The sequence below is a fragment of the Artemia franciscana genome, chromosome 2 (assembly GCF_032884065.1).
Source record: "Artemia franciscana chromosome 2, ASM3288406v1, whole genome shotgun sequence".
NCBI classification, from domain to species: domain Eukaryota; kingdom Metazoa; phylum Arthropoda; class Branchiopoda; order Anostraca; family Artemiidae; genus Artemia; species Artemia franciscana.
In genome coordinates, this window is record NC_088864.1 from 39276279 (window position 1) to 39302918 (window position 26640).

Genomic DNA, 26640 nt, shown 5'->3' on the forward strand with positions numbered 1-26640 from the left:
GCAAGGAGCCTGTCGTTTCTGTTGGCTGTAACCTAATGTTAGTAGGTTGAAATTAAGCTGGTCAAGGCTTTTGCCACACAGCTTTTTACACCGGAATACCAACCTATCGGTTTATTAATAAACAATTCTTCCACCTGATTTTTGTAGAGGATCGAGGATATTTTCGATTTTTTTAGTATTAATTTTAGCTTGTCAGCTTTATCCAGCTTACCATTCTTAAATACTTTAGTTTATTTGATAGCAGTGTTTTTGAAGATCGAATCATTTATTCTATTTTGGGTAGGATCACGTGAGTCGAGACTCATGTTATAAGGTTTTTTAATTCGTTTTACGTGTTATGACTAGGTTTTTTTTTCCCTTTCAAACTCATCATAATATTTTCAAGGTTCTGAGAATTTATGATACAGATTCAGGGATAAAAATCTAAGGTAAGAAGAACACATTGATTAAGTTATGAATAAACAAGGACAAGAGGGTAATGTTACTACCACTAATTCACTGCTGCACAAAGCGCCTGAGGCCAATACAGCTACAAACGCTCCTTCTTCATCCCAATCTATTCAAAGCACCCCTCTTTACGCCCTCCCAAGAAGTTCTCATTTCCATTAAATGCTTCTCTCCGACATCCTCCCACCCCATTCGAGGACGACCTGATTTCCGCTTGGCCATAGACGGTTGGCCGGCAAGGACAATCTTTACTAGATAATGAGAAAACTGACTATGTGCATAACTTCATAGGCATTGTCTAAGAACACTTTAAGACACTTGTTTGAACAGCCGTGTATCAAAACAATGAGCTGTACAAAAAACGTGGGCCGATTCACCTGTGGACAGCTATAACGAAAGAATAGTTAAGATGGACAGGTCACGTTTTACGAATTATAGGTTGTAAAATATTTTGGTTTAGACAATACAGCTGTGGATAAATGAAGAGCAGGACACCCTCGTGTGGTGGGACGAGGTCACAACAAAAGATTTAAAAAATATGGCCTTTTGGAGAGGGTGTAAGGAGTGAAATTCTGAGCAGTAAAGAGAGGAAGAGCCAGCTGTGTTTGATTCAGGCAGTCTGAAGCTAAAAATAAGATGCAGGACAGCCTCAAGTGGGTTAGGAAGAGGCCTAACAAAATAAGAAAAGGAGGAAATTTTTTTGAGGAGGAGAAAAGAGTGAAGTTCTGAGCAGAGTGGGGAGAGGAAAAGCATGTACAGCTGTTTGGCTCAGGGAGTTTGGTGCAACAAATAAGATGCAGAATGTCCTCAAGTGGGGTGGGGAGAGTTCATAGCAAAAGAAAAAAAAAAGAGGGACCTTTTTGAGAGGAAGCAAAGAGTGAAGTTTTGAGCAGAGTGGCGAGAGAAGGAGCGTGTACACCTCTGTCTGGCTCTGACAGTTCGATGGTGGAACGTGTTTTCAATTGTAGTGGCAGTATTAATCTCAAACCACCTAAAGTAAGAACACCTATTATAGAAAAGAATATCTGGGTTGGCAGCATATTAACAAGAACAAACACTATGGAAATATTTTAAAGGATCACCGACCACGATTTTATACTATTTCGAAAAATAAATAACTTGAAAATGAAATAAAATATAAAGACAGGCAGAATTTTCAGGAAAGTCAGTGAACAATAGAAAAGAACCAAAAAGTTTTGCATACTAATCATGACCGGATATTTCAGCATTGACATCTGCAATAGAATTAATACTCAGCAGTTTTTAAAAGATTAAAAAAAACAAGTATGCTTAAAAATTTTTACCATACCAAAAGGAGAAATTTTTAAATGATAATAATAAAAAAGTTTATTACATGTGAGTTCATGTGAGTTACCTTTTTTTTTTAATTTAATGAAAAAGGAATACCAGTAGATCAAAACTGCAGTTAAATAATGCACCAAGCATTTTTATAAATTATACTGTATTATCTACAGAGGCGGGAACGGCAAAGGCCCAAACTAAAAAGGTTCAAAAAAACTAAGATAGGATTGCTCTCACCTTGAGACCTAAACAACCTTAAACTCTATGGCAGTTGGTAATTATATTTAAAATTCAAATAAAGCCCGTTAGCATATCTACAGTGTGACTCAATAGCAATATTTTTAAAAGTAAAAAAGCTTGTAAATTTGCAATAACCGCTTTAAATAGTCGGACCAGCAACTCACAATTGTGGAATATCCTAGATTGGGACTTATCGAATTAACGCATTTCTGCATACGCTTTTCACGTATTAACAAAAAGAAATAGCATTGTCGGTTGGGTGAATTTCGCTAATAAGTTTGAAAGGTTTAAAAAGAAGAAAAAGCTTGCCCAAAAAGTATGGGCAACTTGCAAGAGTGAGAACTGACCCTAGTGTCGCCAAAAACTATCAAAGCCATCTAGCGTTGGCGACATTTTGCATTTTTCAATGTCATAATAAAAATAATTAGAGTAACTGGTAAAATTAGGGTAGCAATAAGTGTCAAATCTCAATTTCTGAGAGAAAAACGATTATAAAGCTTGAGAAAATGCCGAATGTCACCAAACACTCTTTTAAATTACGCCTACTATTTGAGCTTAACGAACATAATCAAAACTGTCAGTATTTGACCTGTCAGTTCAAGTCCTAGCACCTTCTAAATCCAAATGCTGAATTTAAATCAGCAGCCTAATGTGTATGTTCTTCTAAAGCCAACATTGAGCTTTATTTCCTTCATCAACACCAATTTAGTTTATAAATCCTTCCATAAAAAAAAAAAAAGAATGGGATTTATCATGTGCTGAATGTTCTCTTGAGGTCTAATCACCAAGGAAAAAGTAGTTTCCGCTTCTCTTCTGCTCCGTATCCTGGAAAAGAAACAGAGAAATTCTTTTAGATAGTGGTCGATAACAGCGACATAACATGTTCTCAATGAAGAATTTAGTAATTATTTTTATATTACAATTACACAGTCCCTCTTGATCTTTCAAAAATGGCTCTAATAGGACCGACTCCATTCGCAACCATGTATGAGTGTGACACAACGTTTCCTAAAGAGCTCGCTCTCTGAAAAAGAAGAACAAGAGCTAAGAGCTCATATGGCACTTGTGACGAGGCATGAAGAGCTAAGAGCCAAGAGATCATATGGTATGAGCTCTAACAAAATTCTATGAATCAATAGATTGATTTAAAAAGGAAAATAAGATGCTTAATGCCGGTCAGGATTTAAAATAAGAGCTCTGAGTCCCGATGTCCTTCTAAATATCAAAATTCATTAAGATCCGATCACCCACTCATATGTTATAAATACCTAATTTCTTCTAATTTTTCCTCGCCCTTTAGACCCCCAGATGGTCGAATCTGGAAAACCGACTTTATCAAGTCAATTTGTGCAGCTCCCTGACATGCCTACCAATTTTCATTGTCCTAGCACGTCCAGAAGCACCAAATTCGCCAAATCACTGAACCCCTCCCCCCAACTCCCCCAAAGAGATAGAATCCAGTACGGTTCCGTCAATCACATATCAAGGACATTTGCTTATTCTATCCACCAAGCTTCATCCCGATTCCTCCACTCAAAGTGTTTTCCAATATTTCCCCCTCCAACTCCCCCCCAATATCAAAAGATCTAGTCGGGATTTGAAATAAGAGCTCTGAGACATTAATTCCTTCTAAATATCAAATTTCGTTAAGATCCGATCACCTATTCGTAAGATAAAAATACCCCCTTTTTCAAGTTTCCAAGAATTCGGGTTTCCCCCTCCAATCCTCCCAATGTCACAGGATCTGGTCGGAATTTAAAATTAGAGCTTTAAAGCACAAGATCCTTCTAAATATCAAATTTCATTAAGATCTGGTCACCCTTTCGTAAGTTACAAATACCTCAACTTTCAAAATTACCCCCCCCCCCCAACTCCACCAAAGAGAGCAGATCCGGTCCGGTTATGTCAGTCACGTATCTTAGACAGGTTTTATTCTTCCCATCCAGTTTCATCCTAATCTCACCGCTTTAAGTATTTTCAAAGATTTCCGATACCCCCAACTGCCCCCCCCCCAATTACGCTGGATCCGGTTGAGATTTAAGATAAGAGATCTGAGTTATGAGATCCTTCTAAATATGAAATTTCATTAAGATCCGATCACTCCTTCGTAAGTTGAAAATACGTCATTTTTTCTAATTTTTCAGGATTACCCCCCCCCCCCAATAAATCAGATCCGTTCCAATTGAGTAAATCACGTATCTAAGACTTCTGCTTGTTTTCCCCACCAAGTTTCATCCCGATCCCTCCAATCTAAGCGTTTTCCATCATTTTAGGTTCCCCCACCCCAAACTCCCCCCAATGTCACCAGATCCGGTCGCAACTTAAAATAACAGCTTTGAGAAACGATGTCCTTCTAAATATCAAATTTCATTAAGATCCAATCATCCGTTCGTAAGTTAAAAATATCTCATTTTTTCTAATTTTTCAGAATTAACCGAATTACCCCCCCCCCCTAACTACCCCAAAGAGAGCAGATCCGTTCCGGTTATGTCAATCATGTATCTAGGACTTGTGCTTGTTTTTCCACCAAGTTTCATCCCGATCTCTCCACTCTAAGTGTTTTCCAAGATTTAGCTTTCCCCCTCCCAACCCGCCCCCCCAAATGTAACCAGATCCGATCGGAATTTAAAATAAGAGCTCTGAGACACGATATCCTTCTAAATATAAAATTTCATTGAGATCCGATCACCCGTTCGTAAGTTAAAAATACCTAATTTTTCTAATTTTTCAGATTTACCCCCCCCCCCATCTACCCCAAAGAGAGCGAATCCATTCCGGTTACTTCAAACATGTATCTAGGACTTGTTTTTATTTTTCCCACCAAGTTTCATCCCAATCCCTCCACTCTAAGTGTTTTCAAAGTTTTAGGTTTCCCCCTCCCAACTCCCCCCCCCCCAATGTCATCAGATCTGGTCAGGATTTAAAATAAGAGCTCTGAGACACAATATCATTCCAAACATCAAATTTCATTAAGATCCCATCACCCGCTCATAAGTTAAAAATACTTCATTTTTTCTATTTTTTCAAATCGATGGTCAAATCGGGAAAACGACTATTTCTAATTTATTCTGGTCCGGTCCCTGATACGCTTCGCAAATTTCATCGTCCTAGCTTACCTGGAAGTGCCTAAAGTAGCAAAACTGGGACCGACAGACAGACAGACCGACAGAATTTGTGATTGCTATATGTCACTTGGTTAATACCAAGTGCCATAAATAAATCTCGACCCAAATAATATGAGTTCTATCGGTCAAAACAAAGCCAAACCAAGAAGAACTGCTTCAAACAAATCAGTCCCAGTAAAGTCCTTACAATTCTAAATAATTAAATAAAAAAAACAATAAAAGCGTTTTATTCGCTAAAAAAAAGCGTTTTATTCAATGGAGCCTACGCAACCTATACATAAAAATAAATTCTGAGTCCAAATATAGTCACTAAAAGACTATGCAAACATAGTTTTAGACTAGCTCAGCCCTCACATCCTGTCACTCATGCTGAAATGCCTGGAATCCCTTAAGTGCATCAAGCGGTAGTAAATCAGTTAATCTTCTAGTGTCAGAAACTCTAGAATAGGCCAAATCGCTCCAAAATCGCTACATCTTTATTTGCTGACGACAGAGCCTTGAGGGATGCTGTCCCAACTGAACAACTTCTCAACACCATTATTAATACAACACTTAGCAAGATATGTGTATTGTAAAAAGTACACCGTCCTGGCTTGAACTTGGGCGAATCAACTTTTTTTAAGTTTTCGTGTTCCTCGAACCATTATCTTACCGACTGATAGGGAATCATTAAGCGTGGTTGGATTTAATTACCCTATTAAGGCTATTAGAAATATATTATCACGTCATTTAGAGATTGTTTGCAAATTAATATAAATTTTTCCTTCTCAATTTCAAATTATTATTTTTTTTCTCCGATAAACCTCTGTATTTTGCACTATTCGTCAGTTTGGCTCGGTACTTTTCCTTTGATAATTCGCCATATACGAGCACTAGAGAAGATCAATATTATATTTATTCACGGAATAGCAATGGAGTCAATTAATGGAAATTAGATAAGAGAGGGCTAGACCTTTCATTCAAAATTTAAGGGGGGGGGGAGATTCTATTGTCTTTTAAGATAAAGTAGCAAAAAGGTATTTTCCAATGAAAATACCGAAAATAGGTGTTTTTCACACCCTTTCCCAATTGCCATTGCTACGACAAAGAGAGAGACAAGTGATTAGAAAATCAATACAATACCAGTAACTGGTTTGTGTGATTATTACAGATTTGTTTCTATGTGCAAGTATTGTAACAGTGATCTTCCAGGTTATTTCGCAAGTGTGTTTTGTCAGAGGACTGACGTTCATCGTCATAATTTTCGGACATAAAATGAGAATGATGCGTCCGTTAAACAGCATAGATACAGTGTTCAAAATGTGCAAACTGCCTGATATTTTAACAGCTCCACTCTAAAAGTATTGTGCTTAAAATATAGGGCCCTTGTTTGGTAAAAAATGCTTCTACTTGTTGTTCCAGTGAATTATCTTTTCTCACGCAATCAATTGAGTTACTACGCATACTTGGAGTTGATAATTTCTCACTTTTTTTTTATGTAATTGTAAGAAAAGCAATGACAAAAAACAGTGAAGTTTTTTTTTTGTTTTTCTTTAAGCAAATAATGTAACGTATACTTTGCGCATTTATTTCTTGCACCAAGACTCGTGTTTCTAGAGCCAGTTTTTGGAAGACTATTTTTCTACAATCCCATGGTTTTAACAATTCAACATAAGACAACGATTTTACTATCATTCGATAGCTGAAATTCAAATTAATCCGGCGACGGAATTACTTTTTTAAAGTTTGCTTTACATCTTTTTTTGACTAAAAAATAAGTTGAAAACAGGCGAAAAACATACAAAAATTCGATACTTTCTATTCTTTAAGCTAGTTTAGATTATTCTCCAAGAACAAGCCTAAAAATGATAATTAAAGCTTATTGGATGAATAGACCTGAAACTAATGAAGAAGATGAAGAAGAAGGAGAAGAATAGAAGATGAAACAGAACAACCTTTTTAAAGTACTGAACACTATAGCGTGAAGAGCGAGGTATATTTCGGTTACTATGGACTAGATTCCGTTCTTTTTTAAACAAGAGCCAAGAGCTCTTATGGCACTTGTGAAGAGATCGGAAGATCTAAGAGCTTCTTCCCATCAAGTTTCATCCCGATCTCTCCACTCTAAGCGTTTTCCAAGATTTCCAGTTTCCCCTTCCAACTCCCCCCAATGTCATCGGATCTGGTCGGGACCTAAAATAAGAGCTCTGAGACACGAGGTTCTTCTAAATATCAAATTTCATTAAGATCCAACAACCAGTTCGTAACTCAAAAATACCTCATTTTTTCTACTTTTTCCGTGATACCTTAATTTTAAATACCTAAGTTATAAATACCTAATTTTTTCTAATTTTTCCTCTCCCTTTAGCCCCCAGATGGTCGAATCTGGGAAAACGACTTTTTCAAGTCAAATTGTGCAGCTCCCTGACACGCCTATCAATTTTCATCGTCCTAGCACGTCCAGAAGCACCAAACTCGCCAAATCACTGAACCCTCCCCTCAACTCCCCCAAACAGAGCGAATCCAGTACGATTCTGTCAATCACGTATCAAGGACATTTGTTTATTCTATCCACCAAGCTTCATCCCGATTCCTACACTCCAAGTGTTTTTCCAAGATTTCCCCCTCCAACTCCCCCCAATGTCAAACGATTTGGTCGGGATTTGAAATAAGAGCTCTGAGACATGAATTCTTTCTAAAAATCAAATTTCATTAAGATCCGATCATCTATTCGTAAGATAAAAATACCCCAATTTTCACGTTTTCCAAGAATTCCGGTTTCCCCCTCTAACTACCCCCAACGTCACAGGATCTGGTCGGAATTTAAAATAAGAACTTTAAAGCACAAGATCCGGTGAAAACCGGTTATGTCAGTCACGTATCTTAGACAGGTTTTTATTCTTCCATCCAGTTTCATCCTGATCTCACCGCTTTAAGTATTTTCTAAGATTTCCCCCCCCCCCCCAATTACGCTTGATCCGGTTGAGATTTAAAATATGAGATCTGAGTTACGAGGTCCTTCTAAATATGAAGTTTCATGAAGATCCGATCACTCCTTCGTAAGTTAAAAGTACATCATTTTTTCTTATTTTCAGAATTAACCCCCCCCCCAAAAGATCGGATCCGTTCCAATTCTGTAAATCACGTATGTAAGACTTCTGCTTATTTTTCCCACCAAGTTTCATCCCGATCCCTCCAATATAAGCGTTTTCCATGATTTTAGGTTCCCCCACCGCAAACTTCCCCCAACGTCACCAGATCCAGTCAGGATTTAAAATAAGAGCTTTGAGACACGATATCCTTCTTAATATCAAATTTCATTGATATCCGATAACCCGTTCGAAAGTAAAAATACCTCATTTTTTTTTAATTTTTTCAGAATTAACCCCTCCCCCAACTACCCCAAAGAGAGCGGATCCGTTCCGGTTATGTCAATCAAGTATCTAGGATTCGTGAATATTTTTCCCACCAAGTTTCATCCTGATCCCTCCACTCTAAGTGTTTTTCAAATTTTAGGTTTCCCTCTCCCAACTCCCCCCCCCCCAATGTCACCAGATCTGGTCGGGTTTAAAATAAGAGCTCTGAGCCACGATATCCTTCTAAATATCAAATTTCATTGAGATCCGGTCACCTGTTCGTAAGTTAAAAATACCTCATTTTTTCAAATTTTCAGAAATAACCCCCCCCCCAACTATCCCAAAGAGAGCGGATCCGTTTCGTTTATCTCAATCATGTATTTAGCAATTGTTTTTATTTTTCCCACCAAGTTTCATCCCGATCCCTCCACTCTAAGTGTTTTCCAAGTTTTAGGTTCCCCCTCCCAACTCCCCCCCCAATGTCACCAGATCTGGTCGGGATTTAAAATAAGAGCTCTAAGGCACGATATCCTTCTAAACATCAAATTTCATTGAGATCCGATCACCTGTTCGTAAGTTAAAAATACCTCATTTTTTCTAATTTTTCAGAATTACCCGCCCCCCACTACCCCAAAGAGAGCGGATCCGTTCCGATTATGTCAATCATGTATCTGGGACTTGTGCTTATTTTTCCCATCAAGTTTCATCCCGATCCCTCCACTCTAAGTGTTTTCCAAGATTTTAGGTTTCCCCCCCTCCAACTTCCCCCAATGTCATCAGATCCGGTCGGGATTTAAAATAAGAGCTCTGAGACACTATATCATTCCAAACATCAAATTTCATTAAAATCACATCACCCATTCATAAGTTAAAAATACTTCATTTTTTCCGAATTAACCGGCCCCCCACTCCTCCCCAGATGGTCAAATTGGGAAAACGACTATTTCTAATTTAAGCTGGTCCCGTCCCTGATACGCCTGCCAAATTTCATCGTCCTAGCTTACCTGGAAGTGCCTAAAGTGGCAAAACCGGGACCGACAGACAGACAGACCGACAGAATTGGCGATTGCTATATGTCACTTGGTTAATACCAAGTGCCATAAAAAAAAGAATATTTGCTATGATTAAACCCAGCCCTCTATTCCACCAGGAACTTGCACAAAGTAGATGAGCATGGCACAGAGGATCCTTTGTTAAAAAAGTAATATAGTTTAAATGGCAAAATTAAATTATTTCTGCAATTACCAATGCGTTTGGGCACTCAATTTTTAGGTTTTTAAAAGACGGATTGTTCGAATCAGATTCCTTTAAATTCAGAATCTTACGTACTTCGAGGCTGATTTAAGCAAATACGATTACGATACATAAGCTAAAAAAAAAATTGCATTGCAGGAAAGTCTTTTCTGTCCTTGTTTTGCGAATAATTAATATTTCACAAAGCTTGAAATGTTATAAAAAAAGGTACCGATAGTGACCAACTGCGACAATTCTCCCACTATCAAGTCAAATTTGAAAAGATAGAAGTGCGAAACATACCATTCCATTTCCGATACGAAAACACCCTTCGTTATATTTTATAGTTCTAGTATGCATAAACGACTATTTTTTTTTTACAGAAAATCTTAGAGGGTCACCAGACGTGCCAAGCCTGTTGAGTTGCCATTTTCCCTTTCATGAAAGAGGGTGGCTGTTAACACAATATTATTTTTTTTAATTTCGTTATTTTCTTCTTCTTTCAAGCTCCAGCTTTACAATTACTGTTTTATTGATAGTTAAGTTTAAATTCATTTTTTTTTTTTTTTACTAAGAATCTAATTCTTTCCATGTATTGTAGTTTTTTCCTTTCTTTGTCTTGTCTTCCCTTTTCTTAAACTCCCAGTTGCACTGGAGAACGGTTAGCAGAGTCCTTTGAAAAAGTGTTTAAATCCCAAACTGAATGCAAATTCTTCTGGCTTCATTTATTATTTGTTTATTCTCTCTGCCAGGTCTTGCCAGTATTGCATTCCAGGCGTCACTTGTTTGGGAACTATTTGGATCAGAATTTCACAATGAAAACCTAGCCCATATTTGATAGGTTTATGCAAAACCAGCGTTATCTACGTTTATACAAAACGTACGCTCAGGTATAGAAAACAGGATTAAATAAAACCTTTTCTATCTCATGATAGAAAAAACCTTACATAAAAAAACGCTTTTCAAAAATTCCTTCTTCCATGACACTTCGAAATCAGAAAAATTCGTTACTCAACTAATGAATGAGACAAAAAAAGCAGAGCAATGGATATTAGAATTACCTTTACAGAATTGCGTTTATTAATTCTCGGCCTGAAGTTGTTAGGATCTCTTCTAAACGAAATTTCAAGAAGTTGCAAAAAGCGATTCATTCCGCTGAGAAGAGACTGTGGGGCGGTTGCTGAAGTATTCTGCGATGGAACACCGTCAAAAACTATAACTCGATCAGCCAAATATGTTGCCATTATAAAATCATGCTCCACAACAAAGGCTGTTTTCTTGGCGTGCAGGATAAACCTGTTTAAAATGAAGTTATATTATTAAGCCCTGGAACAATTCTGTATTTCACTTACTATTAATGGAGCTCTTATTGAAGTTTAGCCTAGCTTCCGGACAATACTCCTATTTCTATTAAAAATGAGACCCCACAAAAAAATATGACGAAGCCAACCTTTTTTTTATCACCATTCATGTGTAGGGATTGTAAGAATATTAACTTGGCTAAAGTGAATCTAAAGGGACCACTTACAATGATGATTTTCAGAAAATAATAAAGGCAAAATCAAAATGTTGCAGGCTACAGTCGGGTGCCTCTTGTATACAATGCAATACACGAAAATGAAATGAAGGTCATACTCAATTGGTTTAGTTCAGAAAATATATGTCATTCTATTTTTATAGGTGATTTATTGTCTAGATTTTTTTTTCCCAGTAAGGACTACAAGCTCGTTTGGGCAACATAAAAACAATTAATAGCGCAAGAGTGAACCTCAAATCCAGGACAGAGAAATAGTGAATAGACAAAGCTACATAAAATTACAATATGAGCAATAATGCCAGTAACACTTGGGATTCTAATGATAACAGATTTTGGCGTAAAAAGTTGGCTTGCGTCTTTTTCTTAGCTTTATTTTAGCAATGTTCGTTCCACATGTGAATTAGGATCTTCTGTACCTTTGTTCTATGCTATTCCCTTATATTGTGCTTTTATACAAGAAGGCATTTCATTTCTTTTGCAACTGGCCAATCAGCCTTACAAAAAGCAATTCCATGTGTGTTATATAGATTTAGTTTCTGTGAATATATGCTATTCAAAATTCTAAACACCCAGTACCTGGGTAAAAAAAATAAATAAATAATCTTCAACTTGCAAACCAAAAAACATGAAAAGAACAAAATAGAACCTGAGATAAGTTATTTAGATGGGTTAATTGGATTCTGATGGGCATATATTAATAAAAGAGGCAAGACATTATTTGAATTTTAAACCGCTAGAGAGAATTTGAGACTTTTATCTGTGAAAGGGGGAAGGTGAGCTTTTGGTTTTGATGCCAAATGTAAAAGCAAGGAAAAGTAGCCACAGGACTGGGCCGAATTCGGCATTGCTGTTGTACCCCTTTTACTGTAGACGTAAAGCACTAATCTGACTAATTGTATAGGTTACGATAGCCATTTTCAAAAGCAAAAGTTGATCCTTTGGGTCAGTAGTGACTAAAAATTGCTAAACCCTCAAAGCCTTTTACGACAATGCAAAGTGCCAACCAAAGAAGATGGAAAGAGAGAGACTCGCCAAAGAAGATGGAAAGAGAGAGACTCGATTTAGAAGGAAGGAACATCATTTTAGTACATCTACTCCACACTGTTTCATTGTAAAACTCTCAGAATCTTTTTCAGTTAAATATTAAAGAATACAACGGCATGGGAAAGTTAAGTCAATTAATTTGTCTTAAAATTACGGGCACTGAGTTCAAAAATTTATTTGTCGACTTGGTTCGCTTTAGTCTTCAATATTACGCAAAAAGAAGAAAAAAAGTTTCTTTGTCTTTAAAAGGCTTCGTAAACCAGCTGTCAGAGAAGACAAAACGAAATATACATATATATACATATATATTTATATATTATGATTTTACTTTTTAATGACTTTTGCTGCAACAAGACGTTGCTCTGAATCCAGATAGGCTGAGGGCTCATCAATCAGATAAACATCTGCGGGTTTTCCTAAGGCAAGGACCAGCGCCACTCGTTGAAGCTCACCACCAGATAAAAATTGAACATCCTGATCCATAATATCCTCGATTTTCATTGGTTTCATTACGTCCGTATTAAACTGAAACAGACAAAGAGCTTAAAAATAGTATCATAAAACATCAACGCTATGCATCAGGTTCGTATGATCTTGATTTCAACAATTTATCGAATGATTTCTTGTATTTTTTTTCTTATATAGTTTCCCTGTTTATTTTATATTTCTTTAACTTGAACCCCTCACTTCTCTAAAACAAAATCTTGTGTACAGACCTAATAGACATAAAACAAAATATATAAATATCTACATAAATATATCTATATATATAAAAATAAGTTGTCTGTGTGTGGATCTGTGGATCAGGTGACGTCACACTAAATTATTTCACACTAATACAAAAGAAGAAAAAAACTAAAAAAGGTAAAAACTACAAAAAAAACTAAAAAGAAAAAAAACTAAAAAAGCTAAAAAACTAAAAAAAACTAAAAAAAGGTAAAAATCTAATAACTAAAAAAAAACTGAAAAAAATAAAAAAAAGGCAAAAACTACAAAAAAAATAAAAACTAATAAAAAACTAAAAAAGCTAAAAAACTAAAAAAACTAAAAAAAAACTAAAAAAAGGTAAAAAACTAAAAAAAACTAAAAACTAAAAAAGAAAAAAACTAAAAAAAGGAAAAAACTGAAAAATAAAAGAGAAAAAGAAAACTAGAAAAATATGAATAAATATATATAAAAATAAGTTGTTTGTGGGTTATGTCTGTCTGTCTGTCTGTCGAGTGACGTCGTGTTTGTCCGCATATGACGTCTGAATTATTTCACACTAATACAAAAGAAGAAAAAAAAACTAAAAAAGGTAAAAACTACAAAAAAAACTAAAAAAGCTAAAAAACTAAAAAAAAACTAAAAAAAGGTAAAAAACTGAAAACTAAAAAAAACTGAAAAAACTAAAAAAAGGCAAAAACTAAAAAAAAACTAAAAACTAATAAAAAAACTAAAAAAGCTAAAAAACTAAAAAAACTAAAAAAACTAAAAAAAGGTAAAAAACAAAAAAAAACTAAAAACTAAAAAAGAAAAACTAAAAAAAAGGAAAAAACTGAAAAATAAGAGAAAAAGAAAACTAAAAAAATATTAATAAATATAAAAAAAATAAATATAAATATAATATAAATTAGCAATCAACAAAGCACCGAGACACAAATGACGACCGGGACAAAGGGAGTATAAATGACGACCAGGACATAAGTAAAAAAAAAAAACTAAAAAAAGTAAAAAAATGGTAAAAACTACAAAAAAACTAAAAACTAATAAAAAAACTAAAAAATCTACAAATCTAAATAAACTAAAAAAGAAAAAAAAGAAAAAAGGAAAAAAATAAAGGAGAAAAACAAAACTAAAAAACGAATGTATATACAGACCGGGACACCGGGATACAAATGACGACCGGGACACAGGGAATATAAATGACGACCGGGACACAGGGACACAACTACAATGGGGACGCCGGGGGGCACAGGGGGATATAAATGACGACCGGGACACCGGGACACAAGGAATATAAATGACGCCCGGGACACTCAAAGAGAAATCACAGACTGGAACACCGGGACACAAATGACGACCGGGACACAGGGAATATAAATGACGACCGGGACACAGGGACATAACTACAAAGGGGACGCCGGGGTGCACAGGGGGATATATAGATGACGATGGCGACTCAGGGAATGGTCGATTAGCAATCACCATCAACAAAGCTCAAGGGCAATCATTAGAATCATGAGGTATAGATCTGAATACGGACTGTTTTCCCATGGACCATTATATGTTGCATGTTCAAGAGTCGGTAAACCTGAAAATCTATTTATATGCACAGACAATGGGACAGCAAAGAATGTTGTATATTCGCAAGTTTTATGTAGTTAAAAACATATATATATATATATATATATATATATATATATATATATATATATATATATATATATATATATATATATATATATATCTATATTCACAGGTGGGACATAGGGACACAACAACAATGGCGCGTAACTAATATGGTGCGTAACGACTTACGCGTGCGGGGGGCTTGGGGGGGGGGGGGGGCGCGAAGCGCCCCGACCAACTAGGTGTTGGGGTGGCGCGAAGCGCCACCCCAACAGCTAGTATATATATATATATATATATATATATATATATATATATATATATATATATATATATATATATATATACACATACGTCAATATATATATATATATATATATATATAACGGGTAAATTTAGTGATACGTTTTTTCCCGTTTTAATCGTCTACTTTTTACTCTGTCACGGTTTGTTTTAAATGATTTTAATATATATATTAAAGTCAAATTACCCTCAAGCCATTGGCCAATTGGAGACAAAGCCAAGAAAGACAGTCTGAGTGAGAGACAAAGCTAGCATAAACCTTTTTCAAGATTTTTTAAAAATGACGTCATTTTCACTTGCTAACATATAGTCTATCATACATCCATCCATCCTAGGGCAGAACTAAGGTAGAGGGCCGTAGAATTAAACGACGACCGAGATTTTTGGTTTGATTCATGACGGACAATGTCGACAGGACTTGTATGCAAAGGGGGGACTGAATTTACTTGGACTCACAGGCGAATAAGTGACCTAAGCCTAATGATCTTGCCCAGTGGCGTCACTTAGGGGGGTAGTTGCCTCTTGAATAATTTGGAAAAAAACGAATGAAGTAACATTTAAACTGTTGCTCGCTTAAAGTTTCAACTTCGTTCTTTACTTTGAGCTGAAGATTCATCTTTGAAGATCTTTACTTTTTCTAATCAATCCGGCCTCGTTTTTAATATAAAAACACGAAAGACAGAGGTCCATTACGCATCGTAATATGATCGTTACACAAATATACCGCCTTTGAAATCTTATCATAAAGTAAACAGGCAAGCCTAGTTAATGACTAGGTTCACCTATCCCAAGTACCATACTATACCAATGTATTATACTTCCTGTTTCACCACGTTTGCCCAAATAGCATTTTTAACCCTAATAGTCCTAAAATATATTAGTTCAAGATAAGCTTTTCTTGTTTTAAAAGTTGCAAAAAAATGATATGAAAAGGGCCTCTACATCTGAAAATAGGACAGAAATGAAACAAAGAAAAAAAAACCATTGAAAACAAAGAATTTTTTCATTCAAATACATAAAAAAGAAATCATTGAAAAATAAAATAAGACTTAGAGCTTTTTATAATAATACTCACACAGTAGCTAGATAGGTCAAATTCGTCGCAGTTTAGTTATAGAAGTTAGCGGGGGCAGGGGGTCAGGTCCAGGAATCACTTATTGTTTTATTTTTTTCCAATATTTAAATCAAAACTCCGACATAGCTCAAAATTCTCTTATTTGTAATTGAAACGTCTAGTGAGCGCTGACAACGTCCTATTGCTTGCGTTTTGGATTCACATACTAACCCGTAAATTTAGAACTACCTCTATGTACATTACCATGCTGACTTCTCGCTATTTTCGCTTTTCTAAATATTTCCTTTAACTAGCTCCAAAAAAAGAATTGACATAAATGTACTGAGGATTATTACTGTTGCTAGTCGTAACTCACATAACGCCAGCGCTACATTTATCTCTACATCAGTATATTGTAAGAAATGTTTGATGCAAGTAGGATAAAATGAATCCAAACAATATAAACATACATATATTTTTCTCACAATTTAGAAATTTTGTGCCAACTTATAAGCGGTATCAACCCATATTCTTTACCTATGGTTATCAGTTTTAACATGCAGATCTGAGAGATCGAGCTTTGCTTAGTGAAAGCAAAAACAAAAAATAATTATTCTGTGCCCCCCCCCCTCCTTACGGAAATCGATAACCCCCACACCTTAACTTACACAAAAAAATTTTCGTGTAATTTTTCTAGATTTTGTTTTATTAACAAAGATAAAAAGGGAAGGGTAATTTTCCAACTCTCGGTGTCAATTTTTCCTATCCGATTTGCATCCCTGGCTAGTTTTAATTAATGTACGGTTTCTACCGCAATGCTGCCAAGCATTGTACAAATTTTCTGAATATTCATAATCAACCAATGCTCAACGAGTAAGTTAATAATTCACTTACTTTTTGTGAATACTTTAAATTAAAAATACTGTAGCTATTTCAAATATAAGGAAAATTTCCAGGGTTGCCCGCTGACTGTTTTTTTTTTTAGAAAACAACAAGCTTCTTTGTTACTTTTATTTTTCTAAATGAAACAAACAACAACACAAAGCACATTTTTTGGGTGCCTTGCGGCACCTCATTATTGATTTATTTAGTCAAATTTACAAAGAGCAATGAAATATAAAGATTAGTTTATAAATGAGTCCATAATTAGCTCTCTATGATGTTCTAGCCTTTCCATTTGTCACCAAAACTAAGTTTTTAGTGTATCATGTGGCACTTTATGACTGCCTTATTGAGTCTAATATGAATAAAAAAAAAACACAATAAGAAATATGAATTTCCTTTAACACCTCTCTATGATGTTCCAGTGCGTCAATAGCTATGAAGAAAAATAGGGCATATCACTGCTGCCCATGTAAAAAAGTGATTTTTTCTTGTTGTTCAATGAGGGGTGTTTCAACCTATATATAAAGTTTCAATAATGGCAACTTAAAGGGTATACTTTTTGATTTACTAAGACGTCGATGCACGGGGCTATTGGAATAGCGCGTAGTTCAACAGCAAAATTTAGTCTCCTATGATGTGCAAGGGAGTTGAAGGAAGTGGAAGAGGGATTTGCACTTTAATATTAACCGTAAATCTAGCAAAAAAAAGCCGAGCCAATTAGAATCATCATCAACCACCCGAAAGCTTGTTTACAATACACTACTGTCGTCTATAGCAACTCATTATTGCCATCCTTAGTAAAAGCTAAGTCCACTACTTGATATATGTTTGTTTGATGCATTGTTTATTTATGTATTCTGTGATGTTTTTGAATTTAACGGGGTAACGTCTCTACTAAATAGTAACTTTCTTCGTTATCGCTTGAAGACAAATATCCTATTGAAGACTTAAGGAGGCTCAAGATGGTCAATCATTTTGATCAAAAGCTTCCGTCAAACAGGAGCTTGTTTGACGCTCGAGTCGAGCGTTGACGGTGATTTATAGAAAGTTTGAATGACTCAAGCGGTTGACGAGGTGATTGACCGTCTAGACTAGTTGTGTTCAAGTATTCGATGAGTTACGCGCCAACAACTTGAAAGACATATGGGAAGTAAGCAAAAATGCGGAACATGAGTGTATCTATTCATTAAGAGAGTCATACCAGGATCACCATGAGTTAAGAAAAGTCAGAAATAGAGACTATTATAACGAAAATAAGAAAGGTGCGATATTTGACAGGATATTGCGGGTGGTAAAGACATTGAAACCAGATTACACCGTTTCTGAACTAAAAAAAGAAAATTAATGCTTCAAAATCCTTGGACCAGTGACGTTTTCTATTTTCTTTTCGCTTGAGCGCAAATAAAGTACATGCAAGAAAATTCAGATCAGTATTAGACTGCATTTCACAGACAATAAACACTTCACTACACTACTCTGAACTAAAACTAAAAATCTAGCCGTGAGTTAAAATTAAACTTGAAATTAACTTTGGTCAACATTGGAGGGTTGATTGAAGCACACGTCAATCGATTGACTAAAGCTTTCGATAAAAATGACTGACCGTCTCGGGCCTCTTTAGGGAAGGGACAGGCTATCTTTACTTTTTAACCACTCGGTACACCCCCTCCTCCCATCAGGTGGAAGAGCGCATGCACATGTGGTCCCAGGATCGGGACAGAAAAGCTACCACATATTCTGTAAATTATTTATTCAGAATAAGCGCGTCCGTAGGTTCAGCGATGTAAGATGGCCAAATTTTCGATTCCTTAACCAGTTCCTTAAAAACCAGCTTTGTCTAGCTCTCAACTCTCAAGAGTTTTATGACGTTATCAAAAATATAATTTGTATCAATTTTATTTGATTATAACATGCTAGTAAAACCAATAGAGGGCACAGCTAATAACTTTCTTTCTTTGGTAAATAAACAACTTTAAAAAAGCAAAGGAAAGTGAAACAAGAAGAATAAGGGATTGAAAAGGATGTCTTCTTATAGTAACACAATAACAGAAAGTGAAAGATAATCTTCGTAGTGAAAGCAGCTCCCCTGTGACCAAATTAATTAATAAACCTGATCCAATTAATGGTCCAGGCTCAGGTTGGGTCATATTTCTGAAGGCCCCTTTCAACAAACAAGAGCTAAGAGCTCATATGCCACTTGTACCAAGAGCTGATTCGATATGAGCTCTAGCGAAATTCTAAGAATCAATAGATTGCTTTAAAACGAAAATCAGAGGCTTAATGCCGGTCGGGATTTAAAATAAGAGCCCCGAGTCACACGGTCCTTCTAAATATCAAAATTCATTAAGATCAAATCACCCATTCTAAGTTGAAAATGAATCAATTTTTCTAATTTTTCCTCTCCCTTCAGCCCCCCAGATGGTCGAATCGGGGAAAACGACTTTATCAAGTCAATTTGTACAGCTCCCTGACACGCCTACCAATTTTCATCGTCCTAGCACGTCCAGAAGCACTAAACTCGCCGAAGCACTGAACCCCACCACCCAACTCCACCAAAGAGATTGGATCCGGTCCGGTTATGTCAGTCACCTATCTTGGACTTGTGCTTATTCTTTCCACCAAGTTTTATCCTGATCTCTCCCCTTTAAGCATTTTCCAAGATTTCTGCCCCCCCCCCTAATGACACTGCATCCGGTCGGGATTTCAAATAAGAGATCTGAGTTTTGAGGTCCTTCTAAATATGAAAATTCATTAAGATACGATCACTCTCTCGGAAGTTAAAAATACCTCATATTTTCTAATTTTTTGGAATTAACCCCCCCCCCCAATTCCCCCAAAGAGAGCAGATCCGTTCTGGTTATGTCAGTCCCGTATCTAGGACTTGTGCTTATTTTTCCCACCCAGTTTCATTCCGATCTCTCCACTCTAAGCGTTTTCCAAGATTTTAGGTCCCCCCCCCCAATTTCCATTTCACCAGATCTGATTTAAAATAACAGCTCTGAGACATGATATCCTTCCAAACATTAAATTTCATTAAGATACGATCACTCCTTCGTAAGTTAAAAATACCTCATTTTTCTATTTTTTCCGAATTAACCCTCCCCCCACCTAAACTCCCCCAAAGAGAGTGGATCCGTTCCGGTTATGTCAATCACGTATTTAGGACTTAAGATTATTTTTTCCATCAAGTTTCATCCGATCCCGATCCTCTAAGTCCGAGATTTTAGGTCCCCCCCCAATGTCACCGGATCTGGTCGGGATTTAAAATAAGAGCTCTGAGACACAATATCCTTCCAAAAATAAAATTTCATTAAGATCCCATCACCCGTTCGTAAGTTAAAAATACTTCATTTTTTCTATTTTTTCTAAATTAACCGACCCCCCACTCCCCCTCAGATGGTCAAATCGAGAAAAAGACTATTTCTAATTTAATCTGGTCCAGTCCCTGATACGCCTGCCAAATTTCATCGTCCTAGCTTACCTGGAATTGCCTAAAGTAGCAAAACCGGGACAGACCGACAGAATTTGCGATCGCTATATGTCACTTGGTTAATACCAAGTGCCATAAAAAAACTTGATTTTCCCTTAGACTAATGGGAGAAAATTCGGAACAAACTCATCAAACAAATTTAGGCTTATATTTTTCACTAGTTTTCCAACATACATTTCACCCCCCCCCCAGGTGGTTTTAGAAGAGGGAGCACTTGCCCCGACCGCAGAAATTACAGGGGCGTAAATTTGAAATCAATAATCTAACAATTATAATCATTAAGTAATTCTTGAAATTTTATATTTATTACAATAAAGTAAAGGTCGTAGATGGCAGTAAGTAATACTTACTGTAATACTTATATAATAATTCTTAATACTTACTGTAAGTATAAGCAAATTAAAGAGACCAGAACCGCCACTGCTTTCCCCTGGAGGATAGATCGTGCTCATTAATTATACGGAAGTAGATCCCCTCTTGCCTCCCAGTAAAAATGCTGGAGCTACGCCCCTGTACTTGTCCGCTTAGAGTCTAAGACGGACAACCGTGTTTTACGATTGACACATGACAGAAAAGTCCTCTGGACTCGCAGGCCAACGGGAAGACCTAAAGTTTCCCAATTATTTTAGTATAGGGCACGGGAGAACGGCAGGAGTAGCTATAACTCTCAAATTGGACAAAACTTGATGTAATTGGATGTGTTAGCTTTTGGAGAGACATACCCGCCTAGAGTCTCAGGCAGGTTGACCAGGTTTTAGAATTGACACATGACCTTTAAGTTGCCTGGAATCACAGGCAAACAAGCGTCCGGTATAAAGCCTTACAGGACTCACCCACCTGCCTATAGTATTGGGCCAGGTTTAGCACCCAATTTAGAAGCTCAAATAGTTACGCGAACAAAACATAAATTAACTATTGGGTTGACCAAAAAAGTCACCTGAACTCGCAAACCAACAAGCGTTCATAGCCTAATAGGGGGCCCTACCTGCCTAGTGTTAGGCGAGTGACCCAACTCACAAGTATGAATAAGGGTATGAAACGAATATATATTCGTTTCAATTTTGAAGGGAAGGGCAGCGTGGTCAAAGGAATTACATCCTTTAAAAACATATGACAATATGCGTGTCGAATAAAATTCTATGCAAAGTAGCTAAGCAAATTTCACAATTGGGGCACCTCCCTCGTGGTCAAAAGCTGCAGTGGCTTAAGTTACCGTAGCCACAGCTCTGACAAGAGTGCACGGGATTCCAATAAAATCCAGAATCATTGAACAATTTGTTGACGATCTTTTTACACTTCCACAGTTTATCTAGCCAGACGTCATAATTCTAACAAACTTTTCCCAAAAAAATCTGAAAGTACATCACTTCAATTTGGTTTGTTATAAAAGAGATTTTATTTACTTCTATCTTAGTCTACACGAAACCTGTCTCTCTATTGGCAGAGTATATACACTAAACTACATATACTAAAGCTTTGTTTATTTTTGTCTGTGAACCGTGGAAGTTTGACCTTACAAGACTAGTTCATTCTTTGACATGGTCTTCAGGTAGAACAGATTCAACTTACGCAGTTCACATTTCCCGTCATTCCCGTGAACTAGTTTTAATCGTCAGTTCTGTGGATTTCCCTGATTCACGGGACAGACCCGAAAAAAGGAGAAAGCAAATGTAACTGAAAGACAATTTTTCCATTGTAACAATAAGAATATTTAATTTAATAAGCGCAATTAGTAAAAATTAGGGGGGTAGTAAGTGTCTGATCTCAGTTCCTGACAAAGAAAAACGATTACGAAACTCGAAAAAATGCCAAGTTTCGCCAAATGCTAGATGGCGTTGATAGATTTATTTTGTCGACACTAGCACCAGTTCCCTACCCCCCTATAAGTTGCCCATACTCTTTGGGTTCTAATATAACAAAATTGCAAGATTTTGCGACATGTCTGCTCCTTAAGTTGTCCTGGTCCAAAACACAACAGGACAATCATTCACCAACTAGGCTACAAACTTCAACATGAATTGGCCAAAATTTATTGTTGAACTTGAAGTGTTTTTACGAAACTCGAAAAATACCTAATACCTACTTATAGAGCACACAACTTTATTTTAGATGTTTATTCAAATGGCTTTTATTTGTATATATGAAACATAAAATTATCATGTCATATCGTTTGGAAATTTACTTAAAGTCACATCTACATAACAGATTTTCGCTTCAAGTGCCAAGAACATCAAAGTAAAAACTTTTTTTTTGCTAAAAACATTCATACCTAAAAACCTCGAGTTTTGAAGCATTTTCTGATGGTTGTTTTTAAATAATGAAGCCTTCAGGGCCTTACCGCATTTTTGTCAATGTTGCCACGTTGAACTACGAAAATAAATATAAAAAGCAAATTACATAAATTTGACAACATATTTATTTGACAAAAATTCAAACATAAGCTATTTGCTGATTTCCAAAGAGAACAATATCTTCTAAAGAAAACTAGACCTTCTCAAGCTATTGAGTACTACGTTTTGGGCGTATTCTGTGTTGACTTTTTACCTCCGTTTCATTGGCGCTAATTCACGAAAATTTAGGGGAAAGGGCAAAATTAGTTTTTGAAAACAGGGTATTGAGAGAAAACTTTCATTTTTCTTTTTTTAATGAAGAGACCGAAAAAAACCAACTTTCAATAAAAATTGGTAGAATATAAGGCGAGGGGAGAATCTAGGGGGGTGCCATGTAAATGTTTTCAAATTTAAAGCCTACTACTACCATAAATTGCATTGCTGTAAATGTAGGTCAGTTTATGTAAATGGAGTTGATTACCTGTGCATGAGTAAAGGCATCTCTAATCTTCTCCACCAATAGACTTCGCACTTTTCCTTCATATTTGGCTGTGATTTTCTGTGGCTTATAACTTATGTGCAAAGGGGGAACTTCTGCGCTTCCTTCGTCTGGACGTAAGTTACCCGCCAGCAGCCGAATAAGGGTTGTCTTCCCTGTTCCATTTTCACCAAGTAGCACAATAATTTCAGCATCTGTAAATTCACCTCCTTCAACCTGTAAATAAAATTAAATTTAGTAACGTAATAACTAGATGTTTACCATAAAACCATAAAAATACATGCACATCATGTTTTTTCTTCCACCCTTAAGAATAGCCTGGTTGAAGGGTTGCCATTTTATATACGTACCCTTGACCTTTGTAAAACAGCGTGGTTCATATTCAAGTCTTTTTTCCCCTTTTTCATAATGGCTTGAATTTTTCAGTTATTTTTCTTCTTTGCTTCTGGTATTCAAATTCCTACTGCCTTCTTAGTAAATCTATGCTTCGTCTCTGTATGCCGTGACGTCAAGCAAGGATGGGTTTCAGCACCTAGCATATTCAAAGAGTGTATCTCTGTTAAATAGATGAGAATAGATAAAACTATTTAGATTATTAGATCAGATGTTTTATATTTTGCTTATGAGGATGGTCTTTTACTAATATGTAAAAGTAAGCAAGGTCTTTCAGTTATGGTTTCAAAAGTTTGTTTTTCAAGATCGGTCTTTCTCTTAATGTTGATAAATGTGAGTTTCTAGTTTTTGATAGTCCGACTTCTTCTCACGCTTTCTTGATCTGTCAGAGTTGTTTTCATACCTTCCGTTCCTTCTTTCCGTTGGTTGGGTATTACAGTTACTAATTCAATTTATACAGTAGTGCACTCCCCGTCATGTTAAGAATAAATTCAAATCGGCTATTCTGATCGAAAAAGTAAAATAGACGAGCAATGGGTAGGCTTTACTCTACTTTTGCGATCATCTATTCTCGACCATTCCGGCTGTTACCACCTTTTAATGACAAATGATGTTAAACAAATACGATCTTTTTATTTTAGATATTGTAAATTTTGACTTTATCTCCCCCTGAAATGAATCATACGTCTGAAGTACCGTATGTAACAGTTAAGCGTTGCCGTGCTGTATTGAGACCTATTGAATTCAACTTTTTATCGATTTTCACCCCATCATCCCTTAGTTCGACTATTTAGTTAATTTCATTGTTGCATAATTGAAGTATATTTTCTCTTCTTTTTTAGTATATTCTCTTTTTTATAGTCAGCAAGTGTTATTATTGTATATGATCGTATTGTATACGATGCGGGTAAAAAAAATATTATATGAATAAATGAATAAATTTATTGATTACCTGTCGGATTAACAAAAAAATTACAGAGCAAGGAAAACAATAAAAATGAAAAAAAAATCACAAAACAAAGGAATCAACAAACAAACCAAACATTGCATACAAATAAGCAATACAACTAATAAAACAAATCACCTGGTCGAGGTAAATTGTGCCACTGGTGGTTATGAACCTTTGACTTACGATTTCAAATTTGCTTCTCAACTGCTGCACATGGTCCTGTGATCTTGTAGGGTTTAATCAGTTCTTATTTCCTGTCCATGGTGGAAGGTGAAGTAGGTACTAGGCAAACTTGAAGTAATGAGATCTAAGTTTTCTTTTACCTATTTGAGTAAAAATCTTCCGAAAGGGTGCACAATAAAGAACATGGGACATTGCAATGGCGTTATACGGAGTTGCCAGTGCTGGTCTATTAGGGCGAAACTTTGCTTCAATGAATGAAGCAAACGCAATGCAAACACGGCGCTGAATATAAGATGCTAGCAGCTGACGACTAAAGCCTCTACTTACTATTCTCTTATAGTTCCTCTACTTACTATTCTCTTATAGTTCCTCTACTTACTATTCTCTTATAGTTCCTCTACTTACTATTCTATCACATATACTTAATATACTTACTCAAACATATTTTATGGAATAATATACAATACTATTCTATGCTACAAAAATAAAACAATATAACAAAACTAAAAAAAAACAACTAAAAACCTGTCTCCATTTTTAAGACTAAGATTTTGATACTATATTTTGAGCTTATAGCCCAACAGAAACTGATTTTTTTTTCTTACGTGTCAAACAAGATTTTTCCTTTAATTTTCATAAGATTCACAAGTTATACGAAATCCCCCCCCCCTTCTACAAAGGGCTTTCTTACATAAATACATAAATTAGATAATAATTAAGGACCATCACTCGGCAAGGCTGATACCAAATCCTTTTTTATATGCTAATTTTTTATATAGCCTAATAAGACGCATCTGACAACAATATTCTTCCAAAAATCGTAAATTTTAAAAGGGGAGATTACTATAGAACTACGACCGAACATATTAATTTACCTTTTAACAGAATAATGCACCTGTTGCAAAATAATCTAAATTTGAAAACAAATTACATTTCACTAATGGAAGCTTTTTGTTCAGTGATGCAATAGAATAGATCATTTCAATATAACGGTTATAAGTCATACCACAAGGTTTCATTGTCTTAAGAAGCCCTTTGGAGTAAACTAGATATTGTTTCCAATTAAAATGTCTGAGTATTCCAATTGTTGTTACTCAGCTGTTGTACAAACTCAAATTGTTGCATACACTTTACTTAGTAAAAGATTGTCTTTAATAAGGGGGAAACATAAAATAAATACTTACTTACAGGAAAATAAAGCATAAGCACTAATTTGGCTTTGGAAGACAGGATAGTAAATCTTACTTGCAAGGCGAATTCTCCTAAGGTTTTCTTCATGGTAGGATACTCAAAGTGCCGCATACGCTTTATCTCTTCTTCTGTTGCAGTTTCTGAAACTTTAAACGTTAAAGCTTCTTCTCGAAACCGTAGATTTTCCGTGGGAATAAAACCATCCAAAAAGATATTGATCCCTAAAAACAAACATCAATTACATACATTAAATATATTTTCTTATAGATATATCACATTGTAAAGAAAGCAAAAATTGAAACAATTAAAAGAGCTGCTTATGCGGAAACGCAGTCTTGCGACAAATAGCGCGCTTTTTTCTCTGAAAAATAGAACTTTTTTTTCTACTTCGACGTCATTAAAAAATGAATATACAGAAGTCGAAACCTAACCGACGAAGGAACATCAACTGCAAGTTAGTGGAATTGAGGAAAAAATTGACTAAGTAAGGGCATGTAAAGAAAAGCCTCAAAAAGCTTGCCAACAATTCAAATATTTTATTGTAAACTGTGCCAAAAATTGACTAGATGCTCATTTCTCCTACGTTAGTAAATTTGTGATAAACGCCTTTAATTTTCCATTAAAAAGACGGACTCTGTTTTATGCCAAGAGTAGGGAGTTACAACAAGCCTTTCACACTCTGAAATGAGCTAGAACGATCGAAATGGTTGAAGAAGCCCAGCCATCCTCTGCCAAAACCTTGCATCTTCATTATTCCAATCGTCGATAT

At 35.9% G+C, this 26640-nt stretch overlaps 1 protein-coding gene across 2 annotated transcripts in view; it reads right to left on the reverse strand.

Moving 5' to 3' along the window:
- Nucleotides 1–2647: 2647 nt before the first annotated feature.
- Nucleotides 2648–26640, reverse strand: part of LOC136041415 (ATP-binding cassette sub-family E member 1-like) — a 43701-nt gene continuing 19708 nt past the window's right edge. For both annotated transcript variants that reach the window (XM_065726074.1, XM_065726083.1), the window contains exons 7-11: nucleotides 25926–26092; nucleotides 23138–23371; nucleotides 12592–12788; nucleotides 10744–10978; nucleotides 2648–2814 (exon numbers count right to left, since the gene is read on the reverse strand). In XM_065726074.1, coding sequence (XP_065582146.1) covers nucleotides 2767–2814; nucleotides 10744–10978; nucleotides 12592–12788; nucleotides 23138–23371; nucleotides 25926–26092 — 881 coding nt within the window. In that variant the 3' untranslated portion in view covers nucleotides 2648–2766. The remainder of the gene's footprint in view (nucleotides 2815–10743; nucleotides 10979–12591; nucleotides 12789–23137; nucleotides 23372–25925; nucleotides 26093–26640) is intronic.